General features: G+C 34.9%; 1 protein-coding gene across 1 annotated transcript in view; it reads right to left on the bottom strand.

Moving 5' to 3' along the window:
• Positions 1-14,952: 14,952 nt before the first annotated feature.
• Positions 14,953-26,467, bottom strand: part of LOC127029094 (transportin-1-like) — a gene marked incomplete at its 5' end in the record, with an annotated part of 30,167 nt that continues 18,652 nt past the window's right edge. The window contains 9 exon segments of the mRNA XM_050914734.1: positions 14,953-15,062; positions 16,614-16,756; positions 19,511-19,576; positions 19,578-19,586; positions 21,049-21,148; positions 21,933-22,008; positions 24,868-24,963; positions 25,182-25,280; positions 26,372-26,459. Of these exon segments, the coding sequence (XP_050770691.1) occupies positions 16,649-16,756; positions 19,511-19,576; positions 19,578-19,586; positions 21,049-21,148; positions 21,933-22,008; positions 24,868-24,963; positions 25,182-25,280; positions 26,372-26,459 (642 nt within the window).

Below are 26,467 nucleotides of genomic sequence, written 5' to 3'. Positions count from 1 at the left end.
TTTGATCTGTGATACATCTTACAATTTTATTTATTAAATTCAAATAAGTGACAGTTGCAAATGAAATTGGTATGTTAATACTTTTTTATTTCCTTAATTGAGCATTTTCTTTTTATTTAAACATGTATGTTGTCTTGAATTATATGTAACGGAGATTGCAGCTCCCTATAGCTATAGTAGGGAATAATTTACAGAATGATTTAAGTGACTTTCTGTAGACTGATTTGTTTTTCAGTTCTTTTATTTAGATGGCAATTATATTAAACAATTTAAGTTTCCAAGCTCACCTGTTTTGTGGATTTTCTTCTTTGCATTTAATATCTGGGAGTTTTAGTATCTAATATTAAAACTTATTTTGAGAAACTTGGTTTAAAAAATCTAGTAGAACCATTCTTCTAAATAAGGAAAACTAAGTTTTGCCACATAATAGAACTATATGTGCATGAACAGCCTTATAAGCATCATTTGAGACAGTTATTTTATCCTGTACAAAGTCATCTTGATTTAGAGCACATTTCTTGGGTATGTTTAAAGTAAAGTAACTTTAGAATCATCCCTATAATTATCAGGTTTTTCATGGAAATAATGTCTTTTGACAGTTCAGGTTGAGTCATTGGAGTGAAACACAACTGGGTTTGACGTGCAGTGTTTATTTTCTTCCTTGCTTATTTTGGTCTCTACATTTAAAAAAAAAATTAATTCAACAAATTCAACTGTAAATGTGTCTGGCATTCTTTCTGGCTGCATGAGGCACATCATACGATCATTTAATTGTTCTGTCTAGATGTGATTTATATATGGTTAAAAAAAAAAAAGACCTAACTTTCATAGTGTCTAACAACAAAACTAATACTTTTGTTGCATTCTCTTTTTTTATGCCCAACATTTTATGAATGCATTTGGAATTTAAAATGTGGTCTATCATTTCTTCCTGCTTTTCACAAGCAACAGTATTATTCCAAACGGTAGACTGCTTTAATAGCAGAAGTTATTACTGTCCTTCTCATGAAAAATGATGCAGTATACCATAGATGAGATTAATTTCATCCCTTACAAACAAGCACCCCAGAGTGCTTTTACATTTTAAGACTGGCATCCTCTTCTAGAAGGTCCCATTTCAAATGTTTTTCATTTTTCTTGTCTTTTACTTTAAGATTTCCTTTCTGTTTCATTTTTCAAACTTGATATAAATAGTTATAGCCATCTATATTGTTATCTCTATGAGGATTTTTTTGTATGCATCTTTGCAATAAATTACACATTTCAAGAAATTGAACTCTGAAAAGTATTATTGAAAAAAAAAAATTTAAAGCAACTGTCATTTTTGTTTGATTGCTAGAAAATACCGAGGACCAGCCCTCAGAAAATTCAACTTATTTAAGGTTTCCCAATTATGATTTTGCTCAGCTTTGGTCACTCACAGAAAATCTCTCTGTCTGGCTTTTATATTATTAACATGATCTTTTTTTAAAATGTGCCTTTTGTTTATTTGTCAAGACTTTTAATTGTTGTTCTCTTGTGTGAAAGGAATGTAAGAGAAAACCACTCTACAATTATTTATAGCTATAAGCACTGAGGTAAATATATTGAAATTTTAGAAATTAAGGATCTGGTAAGAACTGAATTCAATACTTTATCTACCAGTTCTGTGTGATATTGTGAATCTTTCAACATACAGTATGTAGCCAATACCATTAGGGCCTTCTCACTAGTCCAAAATGTATAATGCGGTATGTTCTAACTTGTATTCTCTGTTTTCAGAAAACAAAGCAGTGAGATGGTCCTAAGAAATGTCTTTTGTACCAAAATGGAAGTTCTCAAATTTATCTTTGGCAAGCTATCTGCTTATGCTCATCCTTTTTTTGTAGCCACCAGATTATATATATTGGAAAATATAGTTTTAATGCATATGAATAAATTGCTATTTCCTGTCAAGAATTTTTTGTAACTGCTATAAGGGGTTTTTATGTGATCATGAGTAGGAAGGCAGCTGTGAACTGAGAACTGGTATTTGTTAAAAAGGTTGACCACTTCAATAAGCAGTCTCTGTTTAAATATAGATTACAGTACGTCATGGGATTCAAAATTCCTGTGCTGTTATATGTCTATCTACACATGTAACTTCCATTAAGTTAAGCCTTGATAATTAAGAAAAATAGAAAGTTAACTGTGTGTACACTAGAAATTACATTACATTATTAATATATTTTACATTATTAATTATTAATTATAAATTATTAATATAATTTACATTATAAAATACATTACATTAGAATTATACACCATTTTTATTGCTAGGGACTGATTGAATTTGGAACTTTCAAACTCTAATTTGTGGAACACAAGTGTAACCTTTAGTGAAATTAAATAATTTTTTTTTATTTGCATTTTGTAATGTTTAGTTCTGACATATTTTGAATAGCTGCCATTGATACAAGGTACAAGGCTTTGTAGTACAAGACAGGAGCACTTTGAATTTTCTTTCTGCATCTCTGGCAATGGAAGAAAGTGACTGGCTGCTCTTTGGTTTTGTGTCTTTTGGGTTAATAGGCACCCTAAGGAGAGGAAGCTGAGAATATGTTATACCTCTGTCTTAACCTAAGGATATACTTGAGTCAAATTTACATCTCAAATATGTTGAAAGTGGAGAGGCTCTTTTTTCTCCTGTTCAGGTTATGAGCTTCAACCGCTTACTTTGAGTTCGCTTTGGTCATCTGGATGTACAGGAAGTCAGTCCAGTTCAGTAAAATGGTAGAAAGTTCATCTGACAAAAAAAGAAAGTGAGCTGTTCAGCTCAGCAGTATCTTGAAGCATACTCTGAGGAAAACTCGATAAGGAGCTCTCATAACCACTGTAGATAGATATCCCAGGAGAAGAGAAAATGGGCAGAAATCAAACTGAAGCGCAGTTAAGGTTCTTTGCTTCTTGAGCTGTTGACCAACCTGTGAGCAGTGCCCTCCCTTCTTCCCAGGCTTAACTTTACTCCCAGTTTTCTCTACCTCCTCCTCCTGAGCGGAGCAGGGGGATGGGGAATGGGGGTTGCGGTCAGTTCATTGCATGTTGTCTCTGCTGCTCATTCCTCCTCAGGGGGAGGACTCCTCACACTCTTCCCCTGCTCCAGCGTGGGGTCCCTCCCATGGGAGACAGTCCTCCACGAACTTCTCCAATGTGAGTCCTTCCCACGGGCTGCAGTTCTTCACAAACTGCTCCAGCATGGGTCCCTTCCATGGGGTGCAGTCCTTCAGGAACAGACTGCTCCAGTGTGGGTCCCCCACAGGGTCACAAGTCCTGCCAGAAAGCTTACTCCTGCATGGGCTCCTCTCTCCACAGGGCCACAGGTCCTGCCAGGGACCTGCTCCAGCGCAGGCTTCCCACGGGGCCACAGCCTCCTTTGGGTGCATCCACCTGCTCTGGCATGGGGTCCTCCATGGGCTGCAGGGTGGATATCTGCTCCACCATTAACCTCCATGGGCTGCAGGGGGACAGCCTGCCTCACCATGATCTTCACCATGGGCTGCAGGGGAATCTCTGCTCTGGCGCCTGGAGCACCTCCTCCCCCTCCTTCTTCCCTGACCTTGGTGTCTGCAGAGTTGTTTCTCTCACATGTTCCCACTCCTCTCTCTTCCAGCTGCAACTGCAACTCCCCTGTAACTTCTTTTCCCTTTCTTAAATATGTTATCACAGAGGTGCTACCACTGTTGCTGATTGGCTCGGCCTTGGCTAGCGGTGGGTCCGTCCTGGAACCCGCTGGCATTGGCTCTATCGGACATAGGGGAAGCTTCTGGCATCTTCTCACAGAAGCCACCCATGTAGCCCCCTCCCCCCCCGCTACCAAAACCTTGGTCACGCAAACCCAATACAGCCATTCATTACTTCTGTTACTTAAATTATGAACCCAACAGCAGTGTTTCAGAGTCACTTAGTACCAATACTCCACCTTTATTACTCTTCTGCTCTGTTGCTGCCAAAAGCACGTTTCATGAAATCAACCTTAAATCAAATTGAAGGATTAGAAAGCATTAGTTAACATTAGTAACTACAAACTGCAATAGTTTAATGGTTGTAAATTCCATTTTGACTCTTTCCAGTCACACTTCAGCCCTGCATGAAATATCCTTTGTGATTTCTAATATATTCAGGAGGTGCATTACTACAGATACACCATACTAATTTTTCTCATCTATATTCTATGTAAGATGGGGAAACAATATGATAAATTATTATGCTGTAATAACATCAAGTACCCATATGACTGTTCACTCAACACCTGCTCAGATTTTGGCTAACAGCTCATGCTAAGGCCTGATATATGCTGGGAGCAGCGCCATTAGGTCAAAGCCAGAGCACCAGTAGGCAGGACAGGTGGCCAGAAAGAGCTAAAGGGCCATTATGCAGCCATTATCACCTGCAGATTGCTGTCTTGCAGCCATCATCTTTGCATATTGAGTGTTTGGCAGTTTCCTCAGAATCTGCTAGCTCATGGAAATGGCATAGACCAAGCTTCCAAGCTGGAGGCTATAAAACATCAGTTTACCCAAAAAGCTTTTGAAGCAGATCCAACAGCAGCTGGACTGCTGAGGCTTTCGTGCTTCCTGATGTGATACAGGAGACACCCACACCGTGACAGAGGAGGAAGGATGAGCACTCTCATCGTTGGCTAGGGAACTAATTTTGCTCATAGGTGCATAAGTTAAGAGTTACGGGTTATAAGTTATGAAACCTCATGACATGAGTGGTGAATAAGTGAATTCATGTGATAGACTAGTCTGGGCAAAGGGGATTGAGCCCTTGCTTGTTGTGTTTGTTTTTTATATTTCTTAATGAGCTCATAAAATAAAGTTTAATTTACAGAGTATGTTGTCCTGTAAATTTGAGAGATCCAAACGGACTATGAAAACCCATTCAATGGCTAGCTGAATTTATATTGTTGATGTATCAATATATTTGACATTGCGTACATATGTTTTAGGCACTTACCTTCAAATATGTCAATCAATGAACTTGAAGCAGCTTATTTGCAGTCAACTAATAAAAAAATAACATAAATGAAAAAAAGACTTAAGTGTTTAAAGGATCTGAATTAAATGAAAAGCAAACAAACCTGAAGTGTTTAGAAGAGCAAGCTCTGATTGTATAACTTCACTTAGCACCAAAGCGCTGCATAGTACATACTACACAAGCAAGATGTGGTGTCCAGATTGCAAAAATCTTCTCCAGTCTGGTTATAATATACAACAGAAACAGAAAAGGTAACTTGTGGTAGAAAGGCCTGAAGCTACACTAGTAAGATTACATGGTATCTCAGGAAGGTATAAGAATACAGCATAGTGGAATAAATGGTGCTTGTGTTTTTAATTAAACAAAATAGAGCTTTTAATTATTACTATACTAACAAAGAGGAAATGCAAAGACTCGGGAGTGAGTTTTATGAAAGAAAGTAAATGAAATAATGAAAAAAGATATTAGCCTGGACAGAATTTTTAGCTAAGTAAGAAGCTGCCATTTGAAATGCTGCAAAAGAGATAAAACAATTTGCTTATACAGGTACTGAAGCAGGATTGCACATTAAAAATCAGAATGGCAGTACGGACAGGATAGGTGGTAAATGGGTCACATTTGGGCAGAATTCATGCTATGTGAAAATAATTCTAACCTTTGATTGTTCACAACATCCATAGGTATACATACTAGTGCTTACCAATGGCAGCCGCCAGCTTGAGCAGCTGGAAGACAGACATGAACTTCATAGTATCCTTATCGCCTTGATAAAAATCTTAAAGCCTAAGTGCTTATGGAGATGTGCAGACTTGTATTACTAATGATTTAGAGGACCACCTGTCTCCACACACATTGAGTAACATCCTATTATTTCTGCCAATTTTGAAATTAATGAGTTTTTTTTTTTTAAAGAAATAAAAGTAGTCAAGATGCCTATGGTTTTTAATTAGACAAACAAAGCTCTGAGTTGTTCCATTGGACAAATTATTTGACTAACAATCCTCTGTTAAACACTGCCATTTCATGGACTGAGAAACAGTTACACAGCTGAGTGAATGCTTGCAACAAGTGAGAGCTGTGGTCCAAGGTTCCAGTTAGCTTCCATCTGGTTTTGGCCCAAAGACAAAGCAAAACTAAAATTAGCTACATCATCTCATGGCAGAGTACTGGAGAAAGTGATGCAACTATCTTACTCCCTGTCATGGTTTAACCCCAGTCAGCAACTAAGCACCACGCAGCTGCTTCCCCCTCCCCCATCCCAGTGGGGTGGGGAGGAGGAAAGGAAAAAAAAAAAAGTAAAACTCGTGGGTTGAGATAAGAACAGTTTAATAACTAAAGTAAAAATAAAAATACACTACTAACTAAGAATAATTGTAATGAAAAAGAATACAACAAAAAGAAATAACACCCAAGAAAAGACAAGTGATGCACAATGCAATTGCTCACCACCCGCTGACCGATGCCCGAGCAGTGATCCGCCCCTCCCGGCCAACTCCCCCCTGTTTATATACTGGGCATGACGTTCCACGGTATGGAATACCCCTTTGGCTAGTTCAGGTCAGCTGCCCTGGCTGTGCTCCCTCTCAGCTTCTTGCACACCTGCTTGCTGGCAGAGCATGGGAAACTGAAAAGTCCTTGGCTTAAGATAAGCGCTACTTAGCAACAACTAACACATCAGAGTGTTATCAACATCATTCTCACACTAAATCCAAAACACAGCACTGTACCAGCTACTAAGAAGAGAGTTAACTCTATCCTAGCCGAAACCAGGACACTCCCTTATGTTAAGGTATGTAAAGAATTAAAGAAAATGGATACTTGAATTCTTACTTTGTCATGTGATTCATCTGTTCTTCCAAAGTATTTCCAATGCTCGAAGGAAAAGGTGCACACATTTACAGGCCTGGGGTTATTTTGGACATGGCTCCAACATGTTTATTTGAGCAAGTATATTTCAGAATGAAAAATGTATATGCAAGACCATGACCATCATTGTGCTAAGGAGAAAAAAAAAATTAATATGCAAGATGACTCAAAATTTCCTTTTGAGATATGATCAAGTTAAAGGAAGGCACTGAAAGATGCCTTGTGTCAAGATGCAGTTCTGGGAAGAAAAATACTATTTCAGAATTTAGTTGTAAAACAGTTTGCCTTTTTTTTTTTTGTTGTTGATTTTAAATCAAATCCCTCTTTTTCAGTTTTTTTTATGGTCTCATTTACTGTTTGAGTTTTCAAACTAAGGAACCCTTCAGTTTCTATATTTGCAAGCCACAGAATCCCCTGAAGAAGTCAACATGAATGTAAATCTGAAAGATAACTTGAGAAAACTGCAAATTAAATATGTCCTACATGTAGGGCATTCCTTGACAATCATTTCAAGGTAAAAGGACTGGCAAATTACACTGCTTCTCATTGTGTACAGTACTTTATCAGAGAAACAAAATTCTATTTGGCATTTATATTAAGCACTGGGGGAACAGAGAGAAATAATGGACAATTAAAAAATATTGATATCTGTGATAGTAATACTGCAGTAGTTATGCATCCAAATTAACCTGTATGCTGTAAACCCAGGGGAAGACTAAGTTCCCCTGTATGTTTAATAGAGGAAACTTATGACTATCCATTTTGCCAAGGGGCAATAAGAAAAAGAAAAATGGGTAAGACTGACAGTGTAACACGTTGAGAGTTTTATTTTCATATTTTAAATATAAATTAAGATTTGACAAAAATGATTTATACCTGAAGCTACAAAGTAAATACCTCAATTTTTACTTTTATGATTCAAATGAAAGTCTGGCAAAAAAGAATTAGTGTCTTAAAAAACTTGAAAAACTGTATGATTCAAAAGTAATTCCTTATATGCCATCACTTATACATATATGTGTTAATAAGTGTGCAGCATAATTGCATCTGTTTTCCTTAAAAAATAGATTGATTATTGGAAAAATGCTTCATTTTAAGCCTGCCATTACTCAGATTAATATTCGGGTGTCTTTTGGGAGGTTTCAATGGTATATATTGCTCATTTTATGCAAAACAAGGGCAAATGCCTCTGAAAGAAGTGCATTTTACATATTAATACTTTATATAATCAGTGTGTTTCATTATGAGTCATTCCAGGATAACAAAAGCTACCAACATCTATTCTATAAGCATATAACATACATAAGAAGTTATTTTATGCACACAATATTCCTATTGAAATGCTTTATTTTCATTCAAGTACATCTTTAAATGAGATGCAAAAGTTTGTTTTTGGTTTGTTTTCTTTTTTTTTTTTTTAGAAAAAGTAATAGCATGACATGTTGAAAGGACAATCCTTTGCACTGTTGCAATCTGACCACAAACTTAGTCATGACATTCATTTCACTTATTTAAGATGCTAGTACTTACTCTACTCATCTCGTTTGTATATACAAGTAGTAATTAACCTCAGACTCAAAATTAGAAGCCATAGCTTAAGAACAGGCTCCAAGTCAATAGAGTCAGATGTTTTGTTCAAGTCTCCCACTGGCAGCAGCATGCTCTATATCACAAGTACCCCATAACAGAATGGGAGTGGGGAGGGCTATTTGAAAGAAGACAAACACAAAACTACACCCCCCCCCCCAGTCACTGGTGTACTCATGTCTTATAGCCAAGAGGAACTGATCTCTCTTCTAATCAACTTGGTCTCTACACACCTACACTGCTTTCAACAGCTATTCCATGGCCTTCTCTTTCTGGAGGCAGAAATTTAAGTCCTTAGTTAAGCAGACTTTCAGTCAAGTATGCAGCAATTAATTTTCACTATAAATTTTATTATGAATTTACTTAGTAGTTATATCATGACAATGCATTTTATTGAATTTAATCATTACAATACAGAAGCTACCTGTGCTAGACATATGTAATTGTCTAGATTGTCTATATGTTATTGACCAACTGTTAAATATTGGACATGAACATAAAACATTCAAATCAACATGGGTGGATTTTGTCCAGAGAGCTACTACTGTTAGTTTCATACTTTCATTTTAGAGGCTCCTATATCAGGAAGTTATATAAGTTGAAGAACAGACCTTTAAACAGTTTGTATTATCAACCCATAAAAGCTAGATAAAATTAGACTAAGACCACTGCAAGATTTGGTTCAAGGTCTTCAATAATTTTCATTTATTTTTTGTTTACTCCTATTTTTTATTCAGATTATCGATAAACACAAGTAATGAGAATGATTTCCCCCCCCAATTTGGTCAGACTTAGCAAGCATCAGCTGTTTCAAACAAAAATAGTCAATGTAACATTTCTCAGTAGTAGAGCAGTTACCAGTATCACCCAACAAACATTAATTTCAGTTCAGGTAAACCTCCTATGTCTACATTTATCTGCCCCCAAGCAGCATAAAACACCTAAACTGAATTGACCTTAACTTGTCCAAAGATCATTTTTGTTCAGATAAAATGAAAATCCTCCTTATTCAAGAGACTCCAGAACTTACATGTGTGAACCAGAAGAGTGCCCTACTGAGTCAGGCAAAACAAACTGAATGTGAAATTTTCATCTTTCATTAAAAATTGGAATGCAACATCTATATTTAAACAACTTTATTAACATAGTCAAGCAGTGATTAACATTCACATCTATTATGTCACATCATACAAATGTAAATACAAAATTACTACAGTACAATATATATTCTCTGCATGATCCAAAATATTTGGTGGCCCCAAAAACTCTTTAAAATTCAGCAGCTTATCAAAAATTAAAACCATACTCTATTTAAAATGAAGTTCTGTTAGCAAATAGGCAGACTTCAAGAAATATCACTCAATTTAGTACAGTTTGAGAGGCTGCAGGAGGATATGTTTGAAGGAAACATTCCAACATTGTGGCAGATACAGAAACATCAGTTTTAAAGCTTTCAAGTAAAACTCATACAACCTAAGTTGTCAGCAGAAAGATCAGTCATCTTTCATTTTAAACTATTTTATATACTGCATCCAATTAAAAATTTTAGAAGTGTTTAGTATTAGTAAGTCAGACATACATAGCTACCTATCTCTTCCCATGAAAAAAGATAGTATTACACTGGAGATTTCACCAGCCAAATAAACCTGCTTATACCCATTTTTTTTCTAATCGCCGTCCCCGCAAAAATCACCCAGGCCGCCTCAGTTTTGTTGCTCACCCAAAGTAAGGAATTAGATACCTAAGGCGAAAGTAGCACAATAGAACCAGCTTATAGAAAAGTGATACTATACTATAAGTGCTGAATTCTTTGAGATGTGGATTTGGCTTACTTAAAAAGTATACTGTAACACCACACAGGGATTTGTCTTTTATAGAGCCATTTTAACTTCCTTCACATAAATACATTCAAGTAAGCATCCTTATTATTTTAGCAGAATATACTCTACAAGGCAAGCAACAAGAGTACTCACCTCAGAGTTTCCCATTTAAACTAATTATCTAAAACTGGCTTGCTCCAACTATTAAGTGCAAAGAGCAAGCATCAGCGGCAGACAAAAAAAGTTTCTATTGGAGAAAAATACTTAGTAGACTGATGGATGCAAGTCATTCTGGAGAATGCATAGGTGAGTGAAATAGCTACTGATCAAGCTTTATTTACTCAAGATGAGGTTACTGGAAATACTTACGTAATATATCACAAATATGTATGCAAACTACATCAGCATCTATCTGAAATAACTGCAGGATGTTTTGCAATTTACAGCAGTCATTTCACTGTAGAGCTTAACCTTTATCTAAGATAAAAAGTTACTCTTCAGACCCTATATAGAAGCTTTATGCATTTATCCTCATGAAAGAGATAGTATTGAAGCAATTAGTGTTAAGTTGCAACTTCTTTCCTTGACAAAATCTGGAACAAAAGATTTCCAATACAATGTTACATTTAAAGCATTTTTCAAGAAATTTCAGTTGTTTGAATATGGATGCATTCTCCTCAAGGGAAGAATGTTTTTGCACCTTTATCTGTTAATACATTCAATATGAATAAAATAGGTGAAGCAAAAGTCATTATTGTCCAACAGTAGAAGGTTAATTTAGAGTAAGTTTAAGACAGAGGAGCTGCCTAATATGAAATACATAAACTGATATAATTAAGACACATTTTTATAAGCATGTGTTCTGAACAAAAAGGGTACAAGAGTATTCACCTGAGGTAAAGCTAGTATTTGAATATTTCTAAGTAGCAATGAGTTTCGCTTGAGGAAAGCCACTTGAAGCTATACATTTTAGTATTATACAATATATGCAGTTTAAGTAATTAAGATTGATGCTAACATAAAAGTCCTAAAAAAACCAAACCAAAAAACAGTGTATCAATATTGTTAGTTACAAAATTTATGCTACTTCATAACTTTTAAAAATTATAATGATTATAAATTTTAAACCCATTCTTCCAAAATTGATCTTTTGAGTACAAGCTTTAAGGAGCAATAAACTAAAGCATAAGAATTAGCTTATTACAATTTAAAATATATACATATTCACTGATTTAAAAAATAATCAAGCTTTGGAAAAGATTTACAAAACTGATTATTTTTGCTTGCACTGCTTAAAATAATGAACTATTCTAATCTTTTTTCCTAAAATGAAAAGAGCTGTTTCCTGAATGTGTAATGAAAAAAAAAATTAGTATTGAACTTCTAATTTAACAGCAATTTAGAACTGCCAAAAAGATGCAATTATAAGGATTTTAAATACCCTTTCTGTTACCAACTTAGGTTGATCAGCAGCTTTTCTTCACTCTCTGAATCCTTCAAAAAGGGAAACTCAAAACAGGAAAAAGACATATATAAAAACAGTAAACACTGACCTCCTGAGGTTCCTACAACAAAAATATTCAAGTAGAAGATCTACACCATTACTTAGCAGCAGCTATTTCTGTAGTTTAGCAGACTAACAGCACTTTATTCAGTGTGTAAGGAGCAAATGAAGCCGTGCTTTTAGCATGCCAAGAGGCAGAAACACTGGAATGTAACAAACTCACAATTCTACCAGTATAAACATTCAGTCAACATTCAAGAACTGTCAAGACTACACCACAAGAATTAAAATGCTTTTTATATATCCCATGATGCAATAATTGAATTATAACTGTTAATGCCGATTCAGAACTTTTCTTACCTCAGATTAAACCCTAAATGGCTTCTGCAAATCTCTGCACTATAGTATGCATTAGGAATATGGTTTATTTGCTTTAAAATATACCATGAGAGAACTTACCGATACAAAAGACTATTTTGTCAGTACTGTTTATTTCTGCCTTAATTATTTTCCTTGCTGTTATACCAGATCAGTTCACATCTGTACAAATACCTATTAAAATTCTATGTACAAAAGTGGCATCCTAAACTAATCTGAGGTGGAGTGGTTTTATTTGGTTAAAGGGGCTTTCTGAAATTTAAAAAGTTTAGTTAAACTCAGATTCTAGCTGTAATGCTACAGTATTATTTGGGTAGGTTTTCTATTCTACAAATTTTTTTAATGTCATTTCTCTGAAACTCTTCCCTAATCTTCAAACACACTCAAAATTAAAGCAACTTTGCGTCTAAAATAATATCCTACCTTGCTAAATTTTAAAAGGTTTTTTTTCCTTCTTCTTCCAGAATTTGGTTTTAAAGTGTTTTTAGTGACTAAAACTATTACTAATTTACTTCAGCATTATTAGTTAAGAAGGAATTTTGTATTTGCTACCAAAGCAATGTAATTTGAAAGCAAGTTATTACATGCAATTTTGACCAAATTAAATAAATACTATGTACTAGCATTACTGAATGTACTTCATACAGTACATGTCCAAACTATTCTTCCGGCATAATCCATCCAAATTTGCAAAGCCAAAAAAAAAAAAAAGAAAAAAAAAGAAAAAAGAAAAAGGGGGGGAGAATGGGACACATTTAAAACGTGCATGCTATCATGCATAAAAAACCCCCCAAAACTCTTTAAACAGCATTTATAAGTCCACACTCATACAGCTCAAACTTCAGTGCAATGGCTAAATCATTTAACACTCAAAGAACAGAATCATGCAAAGAGCAGCAAGTTCTTAAAAAAAAAAAAAACCCCACAAAAAAACCAAACCAAAACCAAGAAAACCCCCAAAACACCAAAAAAAACCCCCAAACTGTTATCCAATATCCAATTTTGCAATGCAAAGGTGAGAAACTAAATCTATAAAAAGGCTGTTATGGCTTAGTTTTGTTTTGCAGGTTAATTATGCAGCACATGAAAAATGGAAAGGTGCGGCTTCACCTCTGACCAGCAGAGTTAAAAATCTCTCCATTTTCCTTTATCATCATGGGATACTCTTTAGGCAATCTAAATTAATAAAGACTTGCCACTTTCAGATGAACACAAGATCAAGTGTACCAGTTAGGATTTCACATTCACAGTACATAAGAAAATACACATGGAAAGAAAAGTAAAGGGTTAACTTAACAAGGATTTATTCACAGGAATACATGTAAGTAGAGAGAGAAAAAAAAAAAAAACAAAACCAAAACACCATCAACAGAAAAGCTAAACAAATGAAATGAAGAGGATCCAAGCCAACTTTCACTCCGTAGCTTTAAACTTGCTCCCTTGTGCATTTAACTACATCACAAAGGGCCACCAACATGCGCCGATACATTGTAGATACCCTGCATTACATCCATTAACTTAAACATCTCTAAGATCATGCTGTGAACAAAAAGAAAGCATAAAAGGTAATACGTTGAGTGGGAATAAACACAAATATAGCAATCGTCATCAACTTCTACAATTGTCTTTACGTGCCAACTAATGTTTATGCAGCCTTTAATGGGCCTTACCATGTAACTCATTTTTAGAGATTCTGCTAAAAATCACTAGTATATAACCATGCAGAAAGCACATCACACTGACAGCACAGAGGCAAATATTTTGCACAGTTATATCAGCTTTCCACATTGTGCAGGTTACACACAATACAATATCAATCAATCTTAACAGATCCTAAAAAGGTATTTCAAGGCCTAATTGTTAACTACAGTACTTTATATCTATATTCTTAATAAAAATAAGATCCACAGAATCTCAGAAAAGGAATTTTAAATGCAGGGCTATATTGAATTGGTAAACTGCAACACAAGACTGGCGCAACATAGGTAAATGTATACCAATTTCACTCTATGTGATGCAAGCATGCTACTTTCCTACTAATTTAAATTACTTCTGATCACTATGAGCCAGAATGCATGCCTGAACCTTAAACTGCATGTTAAGAATAATGCCTTACTCTAGAAATTAAATCTAATTAAATACAATAACCAAATCATCTCCGCTACTTTAATTTTTTTTAAATGTAAAAATTAAGATGTCAATCTTTCCTTTGAAGTGTCTCTCCCCTTACTCCAAAAAATGAAAGGAGTGACTCATTTCACAGCTTGCATGTTGCTTCATTTTGTCCAGGTTAACCTTTATTAATTTATGGCGGGGTTTCTATATTGTACACTGCAAGTGCTTGCTCCTAATACAGACGCAAGCTGCATTTTAACTGTACTAAATTTGTTTAGTTATTCATTAACATGCAAATTACCTAGGAATCCCATCAAGCAGGATGAAATAATGTAGAAAACCCTTACTTAAAAAAAAAAAAAAAAAACAACAAACAACATAAAAGAAAAAAGAAAGCCTTTTACTGTTTGTGACCCCCATTCTTAGGTTTCCTTTATTGTGCGCAAAATAGTTTTCCTCTTTACATATCCCTATGGTTCAATTATATGGTTCTTATTTTGGTACAATTCCCAACAATAGTCCAGAATGTGCTGTTTTGTTAATAGATTTTTTTTTTCCTTCTTCACATCCAGTGCAGAGTTGTAATAGGAGACAGATTTCCACCCACAAAGGCTCCAGATGTTAAAACATTTCCCAACATCGACTTAATACAGTGACGGCAACACCTCCCTCCCACCCCTCCCAGTAGGGTTGGGATTGTACTGTATTCCCTACTGGTTTACCCTTCCCCCCAGTAAAGGGTAACATTTTCCCTGGGTGTAGAGGCTCCCTCATAGTCTCCCAGACTGAAGGACCTGTAAAAGAAAAGATAGAGATATAGTTAAATCTTACCTTAAACCTTAACTGACAGATCAGCACATAAACAAAGAGCTTTTTTGCCTTTCTTAAGCGGTAGGTGCCAACCTTTAACTTAAAAACGAATTTATGCCTAGGTTTTCCCTTTTAAGTCTGTTTAAGAAAAGAGCCCATTTATATCAGATAAATTATTATTCATGAAACACCATATACTTTAAAGCCACACTGACAGTTCCACTATTGTGGCTAAGCTTAGATTTAAGATAAAAGCAGTCCTATATATTCTAACAAGCTTTTGCCTTTTTAGTACAAGATTATGAGGTAGTTATGACATTGAGAAAGAATATTAAACATACCTTCTACTGACCTAACAATTTCACTTTTAGGTGGATTAAACAAGATAGCCATAGTGTCTCCTCAGTACAAACTGAGGATAATTGACAATTTTACCGCTTTGGATTCCTCTTCATTAGGATGAAAAAACCCACTTATTTCAGAACTAAAATGTTCTCATTTATAAATATGTAAATGTTTGAAATTGGTTTATTTTTAATCCATTGTTCAGATCAAAAATGTAATTCAATTTCTTATGTCACTGACTGACAAATCTTAGGCTGACTTTTAAATAGTTGTCCATTCAACAATAGAACAGAATTGCATGATTCACTCCCATAATTTCAGTACAAAAATTCTAGAGCAAGTATCAAATTTATATAAAGATTGAATGAATAAACTTAATTTGCCCTCTTTTTTGAGTAGCATAACAATCTCTTCACAGTATCACCCTACTTTACACGCAGGAACTTTGCTTTATACAGTGTGCACAGACAGCATACAAAGCAAGGTGGTATAAGAATACAAGTATTCTAGAATGCACAATCACTGTTCTTTGCTGAAGTTGAATCCTTCTCCAGACAGAACTGTAACAATTCTGAATTGGTGCATAAAAGTGGAACATGGCAATAATAAACACATCAGCCTCCCCAAAACATCAAGCTCTATAGTCAGTAGAGTTACAGATTAGCATAACATCCTTTATTCAGTGCAAAGATCATCTAGTATGCGGTTAGGAATGTATTTGACTTCTCATGGCTAAAGTGTCTTAACAAACTTGCTTTCCTATCCTAGGGAAATATTCCTGCTTAGACCACCTCTGCCATCTACTAATTCATAAGACATAAGGGACCCTGTGACTTTAGTATGATGGCTTGAGGATTATAATCATCATTTTGCTTATTAAACCTGAACAGGCACTTTGTTACACCTACACTTCCAACCTTATCTTGATACACTACTGTGCATATCGTACACTCACTCTTTCTCTCTCTCTCTGTAAAAATAAAAGAACAGTCTCAGACAACTGCTTTTGCTACAGCTACCACCATTCAGGTACACTATCATCTTTTTTTTCTTCTTATAGGAAGGAAAGATATTTGTTCCAACATATCTGAAAAATTTTAGTCTAGTGAATTAATTATGTTTCATATAATGTAAACAGGGAGGAAGTCTGTTATACAGCTCTATTTAGCAAGGAAGATTCGTGTGCTTACCTCTAATTATGGGACTGCAGCTACAGTGCATAAGGTTAAACTCCATAGTAAGCTGCAAGGCGCTCTTTTAAGGGAAGAGGAAACTGGTCAGAGAAACGCCTCCAATTCTCATCCCCAACTTGATTTTTAAATCCATGAAGAATCTACAAATGAGAGGGGGGGAAGTCAAGATAATCATTAAACAGCAGATACACGATCATTATTTACTAGCAACATATGCAGTAAGCCACAAACTGCTGGATTGTGCATCTGTCCATTTGAATTCCCCAGTTTAAATGTTACTAAGAAACAAAGGAAGTCTAGTAATGTCTTTCTTAAAAGAAAAAAACCCCCACCATTTCAGTTAAGGGTGACATATAGAATATAGCTACCCACACAAATTAGCATAAAATATAGAGATATATATTCTATTCTATATAAATATACATACGTGTGTGTATGTATTTTTAATGACTATGGTAACTTACAACCTAGAGTTAGGCCATTTCAGAATGCTAAACATTTTGTCAATTGACACAGTTTATATGTTAAGATTACTGTGTTCACATTTATTTTTTTAAATGTGTAATATGTTCTGGGAGGAAAGCTGAGCCAGAACCACCGCCAGCATTTGACAGAATGAATGCCTGTCAATTTCTAGCAAATGTGTTTTTTCCATGGAACCTGTAGACAACTATTACTAAAAAGGAAGCTATTAAAATCTTTTGTGTTTTGAAAGAACAGGGATCCACAGCAGTCAAAAGCCAGCATAAGAGGGGAAGAAGGGGGGGGGGGGGGAGTTTTGGTTTGTTTTTCTTTTTTAAACTCAAGGATACTGAATTGTGGAACAGTCTGTCACGAAAACATCCTCACAAAAAAGGCAATGTCAAAGTTAAAGCTCATGGTACTGAGTTCACCCTCAACACAACTTTCTTAAGCAGAGCTGTTCTTAAGCAGCATGTAGCATTAATAACATTACAGTGTTACCAGTTAATTTACTGCTTTCTCTCCCTGAAAGAGACCTTCCACAGGCAGATACACCTCTCTTTCCTAACCCAAAGAGTCTGATTAGCCAGCTGCCAAGAAACTATCGAAAAAAATCTAAGAATGTTCAGGTACAACAAAAGGAACACTTTAAAAATCATCTTCCAGTACAGTTTTAGCAAGTGAGCTTCAGCTACAGTCTTCAGATATCTTGCTTTTATAAAACGTGATACAATTCTTAGGGTATGTATCAGATCTCAACACTAGCAGCTCATCTACCTGTGCTCTTGGAAGGGGTATTTTCTCTCTCTGCTCTAGTGCTCCAAAAACAACAAACCAACCAATCAATCCACCCACCCCAAAAACCAAACACCAAGGGAAAGACTTCATGGGACTACAAAAAGTTTTTTTCCATTGTTCCTAAAAGGCATAATTATTGTTGGAAAAACATGTAACTGGACTACAGTAATCATGTATTCGGCTAGCATAAAAACTCACTCCAATGAGGAAGTAATCTAAAAAATTTGCATGCCATCACTTGAAGAAAGCTTTGCCTCCTTTCTTGCATGGCAAAAAGCACAAAAGAATACACTTTAAAAAGCAAGGATGTCCTTATGCCAAGTGACCAAGAAACATTGCGTCTAGTTTGAATGCATTAGATCCCACATGGATATCCTGGAAAGAACCTGAAAAAGAGGAGCATAGCTTATTGAAGCAAGTATTGAATGCTGAAGGACCAGGACAGAAACACGTACTGAAACTGCTTTGGACAATCATCACAGACAGCATCCTGGACTTTCTTTTAAGCTTGTATTTCCCGTTTCCTTCTGCTGATGCTAGAATACTCAGTCATGCATTTCCTGACCCTGATGTTCCTTCAAAGTCTCTCAGATAACTGGTCTCCTAACTAGGACAGCGAGATTTTTGTCTTTGCTCCTCAAGATGGGATTCAAAAGTTCTAGCTTCTGTTCTGATGTGCACACTTGGCATTACTTGAAGAGAAAGTGCCAATACTGAGCCATGATCCAAGTACTTAGAAACATGCTCCGTTTTAGCTTTAAGAGGACCATTAACTTTTGACATACATCCTTCCTAAAAACAGAGATTTCACTTTACAACATAAGAGGGGAGCCACACTACTGAACAGTAGCAGCATCTGTTCATGAAACTGAAATAAGTTTATTTTGTTCTGGTTTTTAACCTAAGACACTAGTGCCAAAACACAATATATTACTTTCTGGGTGGGTTTTTTTTGTTTTGTTTTGTTTATTTTACACAAGGCAAACAGTCCTTTTGCTTAAATTCTATTGACACTTTGTCTAGGGATGCATTCTTGGCTATCACTGTACATTAGTTTCTTGAATATATAGGACTGCTTTTATCTTAAATCTAAGCTTATCCAAGAGGGATTCTGAGGAGGGTTAAGCAATCCCAAAAACTTATTTTCAGCTGAAGCAAGATCAGGATACCACTGGAAGAGTTTTCATTTGCAACTTTCTAGATATTTCTCAAAAAAAAAAAAAAAAGTAGGCATCTTTGGGGGGGGGGAGGGGGGAGTCTTGAATCACACATCTCATTTTTTAGAAAAGAAAAAAAGAAAGTCTTATATGTGGTATAAAAACCCCTGTTCTTCCAAATGCAGTCAAAACGTAGTATGCTGGACATTATGAAAAGCTCTTTGAGGATGATTATCCTTTCAAATAAGATCTCAAGTGAGCTTTTCAACACCGTTAATAACCTGAAAGCATGTAAGAAAATATAGGTAAAAAACCTTCAGATTTTTATGATGTTTTGTCTGAAAGTTTATGACTTTGCAAGAAAGCCTTCATGATCAAATATACAGTAAGTGCTAATAGTGGAAATAGAAAGCAAGAAAGAAACAGAGGATCCAAAAAAACTACAGTTCAGATATACTGTCATACTAGAAACATTACCTTACAGAACATGTCTCGGAGATCATCTTTTGGACTAATCCACGATGCAACAGCATCACAAAAAAAAAATAAAGTCCTATAAGATTAAACAATCACATAGGTTAGAAACCTCAATTTATAGATCTGAAAACAATGCTTGATGTTCGTTCTATGAACTATGCAGGGTATTTGATCCTAATTCACAACTGCTTTTGGTTTTATGTCTTTATTTTCCAGTTAATTCAGACAATAATGGTAAGTTATTGTATGCTTAAGTATATGGAAATAGAAATAGCTGAGTGTAGGAATAGCTTTGTTTAATCAGGTTTTTGATTAAATAAAACCACAGTTAAAAAACCCAAAACCAACAAAACACACACCTCCTCCCCTCCCACACCACACTTGTCTAACTAATTCTTTCAGTACACATACCGAGTTTGAGAACCAATCATCTTAATAACAATCGACAAACTCAAGACCTCACTCACAACTCGCTCTCGTGTATTTCCAGTTGGGAAAACAGCTGTTGTATTTCTTTAAGCAGAGCCAGAAGTTGTTTCTGGGATAAACATTCTGTGTATCATACAGGTTCAAAACTAAAGCCACTCCAAAATCCCTATGGTTAGTTCACCTGCTGTCATGCATTACCTCCTACTACACCATTAAAACATCAGTCTTAATCATTAAGTTGATAATGCACATGTTTTTGGATAGGAACTGAGGATAACAACTACATAGGAGGAGAGCTGGGATAATGAAGAGAGTCCTTAATTACTCCCTCTAAGCTGTGTGAAAGAACAAACGGACAGCAGAAGAGGGAAATTCCAAGTACAAAATAAGGGATAAGTGAAATGAACTGAAAAATTCAAAACAAGATAGAGGCTCAATTCTCGTGTTTCAGGGCGAAGGATTCCAGGCAGAGGAGAGGGAAATTCACCTTCATTTTCCTCTTAGAAAATATTACATTGGTACAGCTTTACTTTGGAGCTGCGGAGACTAAAGAGCAAGTCATTCTATTCTTGAGATGTACCATTTATTTTAGAGATGCATCTTCCTTGACATATTGAATATTTAAGCAATATATCCAAAGTTGAAACAGAACCTTCCCTACCCAAGTTTTAAGAACGAAGGGGTGGTTATTGTTTTTGTTCTTTTTCATTTTTTAAAAGCCTAGATTGCATCTGAAAAATAGGTTTTAGTATGTCAACTTTTGCCTTGTATTTTCATACATATCCTCAACATAAGAGACTGACAGAAGTATCAAAATACAGTTAATCAAAGTTCATTATTTACATATTCTTTGTAAGTAAAAGACAAAAAATGAATTTAACAATACTGTCCTTTCCATAAGTGATAATTACTGAAGCAGAAATCCTGAAGTATCATGATATGTATAATTTGAAATGTAAACATTTTGGCCTCCTTGACATCAAAAAAGCAGCTACAGCATGTACTACAGGGAATCAACATCAAGCTAAACTTTTTCATACTCCATATACAGCTTTCACTAAATTTCACGTGAGTAAAGAAAAAAGTTAAGATCTATTTATGTATCTTACTTGGACTACTCCACTGGGATTGACTGAGATCATGGTACATATCCCACGGAACGCCGAATCCTTTTCCTCATTGTCTCTTATGTTTCGCAGAGAGGTGCACCTAGTAAGTTGAAGAGCAAAACTTAGCTAATTCTATTACTTTTTCATTCAATCAAGTCAGAACTAGATGACAGTATTTGATGGAATAAGTCACACTGATAAGATTATCTGAAACACTATTTTGAACACTTAGAAAGATACTTGTTGCACACAGTCTTTACTAGTATATTCCCATTAGGTATCATCTCCAGAATCTTGCTTTCCTGTTGCACTATACACAGTTAGAAAGTGTGACCTGTATTCCATTAAATACAAAAGAAACATGTATATGAAATATTTATAGAAACTATCATTATTAGAAGCAGAACATATAATACTATCGCAGTACGAGTTATGTCAGATACCACTTACAGAACAGTTATTTAACTTTTACAGCAGCAAGCAAGCTATTTTATACATAACAAGTCTAGAAACATATTCCTTACAGCAATTCAAGCCTCAGACTGAATTTTAAGTAATGCACGGTTTAAATTTTACAGTATTTGCATGCATTGTATTATCATTCTGGTGGATTTTAAAATGCTCTTTTGTAGTCAAGCTTTAACACGCAAGCATGTGACAATCTTATCCCATGCATAAATTAGTCGTTAGCCACAACATAAAGAATACATGACGGTGCTACTAAAAAACTCACAAACCTGATAGGACAAGATTAGTCACATGGTTGGCAATGATTAAGGATTGAGATTTTGTAACCAACTGAAAATATATCTAAAAGTGAGATAGAAGAAAGAGAGAGAGTGTGAAGAAAAATGAATTAAAAAAAAAGATTGAATAATACACACCAGGGTCTTATAAACTGCTGTAGCATGGGGGCCACCTCTTGAGGACAAACGTAACCAAGACGACCAATTGTTATTGCTAAGGTAATGCAATCACGGTTATACACCACCAAACGCCAACCAAGACATGAGCAAATGAGGGGGGGAGGAGAAAAAATAAAGAAAAAACAACAAATAACTCAGAAACAGAAGCCAACAGAATCTGTGTATGATAGTAAACATAAGATTTCACCAGTGCTGTTTATTACCACCCCCTAAATAAGAGGCAGCAACATATATGGTATACTCTCCAGGGTAAAAGAAAAATTAAAGAAGAAAATGAGAGAACACCAAAAAACACAATTTAAAATCCAAAGGCTTTCTGATGCAAGCAGTCATTCTGCCCTCTTCAGAATCATCTCTTATAGTAAATTTACCTACCATACACTTCAAAGTTTTAAATAAAAAGTACTATTATGGATACTCTTGACAGAAAGGAATTAACCATTTTCAGTTTTAGTATCAAGTAGTCCTAAACATTTTATTTTTTCAATATTTTGAATTCAAGATTTTAATAGGCTTACTATCTAGCAGTAAAAATACATTTATAAATACTTTTACATTGAATATATTGTGGTCTATCTAATAAATGCTAAATAGATTAAACACTTCTCAAAGAACACCAAATATCTGTTTTCTTCATAATCTTGTAGAGAATTTAAAGTGGTTGCTAACTCACAGCAACTGAATGCAGAAAATTAATTCTTTAATCCCAATATTTCTCCTGTTCAGAAAAGGCTTCCTCATAAGAGTTGTATAAGAATCTGACTTCCGATACAAAAGCATAAGGACACATGAAAAGCAAAACTGCTTCTTTGGATGATTAGGTAGTGTGGTCCTTTGTTCTGAGGGACAGACTGAAGAAAATATCATCATGCAATGTGTTTTAATGGTGTTTGCTCAACTCATGAAAGATTAATCTTTAGAAAAAGGAGAAGGTGGGGAATAATGTATCAGGATTACTTGAAGCAAAATACATGAATAATACTAAAATCCAGCAGATTTATATGAAGCAGAGAAAGGAAACCTACGTTCAAGGGACATACTATGCAACACTAATTAACAGGCATTCGTGAACAGTTTCATGAAACATGCAATAAAGCAGATGACGCTTTCTCCAATAAAAGTTTAGTGTAGGATATACTAGCAGTTTGAAACGTACTCATTCCATGAAAGCTGCGGCTCACTGGTAATATACTATTTTGCCCAGACATTACTCAATTTCAATATGCAGTGTCTCAAATTTTTGGCAGATCTAAACTTATAAAACTGCATTTGAAGTGCTACTTTCAAATGAAAATACACTTTAAAGGTTTATCTGTAAGTTCTCACAGCTACAGTCTGTACAAGGAATAGTAATTTCCGTCAAAGCTTAACTTTTTGGCATGTACTCATTATTTTCTATGCAACTACTTTTACTTAAGGTGGTCTCATATGTTTCCATAGGAGAAGTGTTTTCATAGCTCATTACATAACAACCTAAAGCAGAAAACAGTAATACTCTTGCATGTACCAATGGCATGCAGCACAATATCCCACAACAAACTTATAATAAGTACACCACACTCAACATTTATTTGCAGTTATGCATCCACATTTAAAGTGACTATTAAGATATTAAAAAAAAAAAAAAGTAGTCAGTGTTTGGATGCTTCAAAAAATTCTCTAGCAGTGATGGAAGCAAACTTTTAAGTACTAGATGCTTCTCAGTTACAGGTATTACACATCCATCAGTGCAGACAAAGGGGGTTGGGGCAGGGGGAAAAGAAAATTTATATTGCTATACTATTCCATGGTGTATTTCATAACAAGTAGTTATTTGCTCCAAAATTATCTTTTCAAAAGCAGTACCTATAATATGCCAAACAACTAGGCAATTTTTCCTTCAAGTTCACCTTCCATACTAAACGAGGGGGTGGGGTGTAGAGAATATTGGAGGAAAAATATGCATTGAAAGAAATCTCCAATTTATCTCATACTTAGCTCAAAAAAAAAAAAGTAACTGTAGCACTGAATTTGCATCATTTTCAATTATGTCAAGTATAATGACTAAACTATCATTTTTCTTAAAGATAGTTTTCAAACAGAAAAAAGTCAAAAGATTCTCAATTAGTAAAATAGTAAACCAGAAACCTGTTAAATTATTAATAAAGTTTTGCTGAAGTATGGAAGGTGCTCTTCATACCAGAACATGCCCTCTATAAATGCAAAAGAAACAAGTCTCAGAAATTCCAATTCAATAAGGCATTTGGGGACTGTTCCCAATTTGGAAGGCAAAGCTGCTGGCCAGAACATAAAAACGTGCATGCCACTGTTAGACTTCTTTTCAGAAATTTGTTATTAAGTGACCAGGTAATAGAAGTTATATGTAATTTCAGTTATGTTGTGGTAAAACTGCCATCACAGATCTAGATTTTTGTGCATATTACTACAAATTAATCTTAAAAAAAAAGTACATTTTTTGTAAATTCAAAGAGTTCATTATTTGTTTTATATAATATGCCAATTACATTTGTTTCAAACACTAGACATATATATACAGTACACGTGTAAGGACATGCATATATTAAAATCAGTATAAAGCCACTAAGTCTTTAAGTGTTACTGCATACATTTGTCATATTGTATACATAAATAAAATTGAAAGAATACTTAAATAGATGATAAATAAATATTAAATGTTATAAAGGTGAGAAAGCAATAACTTTAATAATCTAGATATATGATAGATGTTTTGCTGCAAGACTGAGACTTGTAAGAGCTTCTGCAAAAGAGTTGGTTTTGCTTATAAAAGCCAAATACATAGCAATAAAATAAGTTCTATGCAATTTTTTAAATCATTATAGAAAAAAAAAAATCTCTAATTCCCTTCACCATGAATGGTTCAGTTTTTGGGTACCTGTGTTCTCTAACAATGTCTTTGGTGTGTTGGGTCTGTTAATTATTTCTACAAGCTGGTGCAACACCATTGGAATATAAGGCTGCATCTCTATACCTGAAACAGCCAAAAAGAAACATTCAGAAGAAAATGACCATTAATATACATAATCTATTTATATCTGGTACATTGAATTTACTGTCAAAGACAAGAATATCAAATTTAATTTAAATTTTAACATGAAAGTATCACTAAAAATAAAAAAAAAACCCCAGATAAACCATTCTAAATGTGCAAAGATTCAAAGAAGAAAAAAATAAAATTAAAAATCTTACCCATCTGGATGGAGATTTCTCCAATTGCCCAGGTGGCATTGTTACACACAGAAATGAATTCAGGGTTTAGGTTGGTTCCCAAAATGGGCATGAAATCAGCTAGAAAGAATAACATTTTAAAATCTCATCACACAATACAACCATCTTGTCCCATTACTGTAAGATCATGGGGGGGGGAAGTTTTTAAAAAATCGTGTAAGCATATTTAAATTCTTGTAAAGCATTACACCTGAATTAACAAGAACTGTATTTCTGCTATATATCAGATTAACCTGGATTTTACAACCTAAGCAGATCAATGCAAATCTTTTCAAACTATGATTTAAAAATATTTCTAATAGGCTTTACCTTTAGAAACCTTTTTTCTCCCCTTCCCGGGGATGGGGGAAGAAAAAACACACCTGGATAGCTATGTATTCAGCTGTGCTAAAAAAACCAAAACAAACAAACAAACAAAAAACCAAACCCAACAACAAAAACCCACCAAACACAACACCACACCCCCCCAAACCAAACAATGAAGCCTAAAAGGCAAATCAAAGCCTTGATTAAGTTTTAAGAAAAATATTAGTCAAAGATAGATTATAACATCTGCCAAATAAATTTTAAATTCCAAGCCTATCCAATCATTCATTTGTCAAGTTAAGTGTATCTCAAGAGTATCTGAGGGAAGAGACAGTGAATATCGTGGAAGTGTATAACTGATGCTACTTCCCTACTGAAATTAAAAACAAACCAAAAAAAAAAACCCCAAAACCTACCCTCTAGCCAAGTTTTCTAATTTCAATATATATAAATTGTATGTAACAATAGATTCTAGTAGAACAAAAAAGCTACAAATTCAAGAATTTATCAAAGAAAGCAACTGTTCTAATTGAAGTCTAAGTACATCTGTTTTGCTGTATTCCAGCACAACAGGAACCATGTTACATTATAAAAAAAATCAAGCAACAAAATGAACTTTTGCACTGTCTACAAAAAGAACAACGTCTTAAACACACAGTTCAAAGGAGAAAAGACTACAGACCCTTGCTGATAAAGGAAAATGAAAAAAAAAAAAAAAAAACCCAAACAAAACTTACAACACCATGACAAGGCAAGCCACAGAAAAGGGAACTTAACAATGGCTAAACCAGCCTCTTATCAATTTGTAAAACATGTTAATTATTTAATATGTAAAAGAAACATACCGATGCAAGGCTTAACATGCTGAAAACACGCCTTTGTCAGATCACCTAACAATGCAAAAGAACTCTGCCGTACCTCAGGCATTTTATCCTAAAGAG

This window comes from Gymnogyps californianus, unplaced genomic scaffold (genome assembly GCF_018139145.2).
Source record: "Gymnogyps californianus isolate 813 unplaced genomic scaffold, ASM1813914v2 HiC_scaffold_69, whole genome shotgun sequence".
Classification (NCBI taxonomy): domain Eukaryota; kingdom Metazoa; phylum Chordata; class Aves; order Accipitriformes; family Cathartidae; genus Gymnogyps; species Gymnogyps californianus.
The sequence above is the reverse complement of the archived record's forward strand: the minus strand, read 5'-3'. Positions and strand labels throughout refer to the sequence as shown.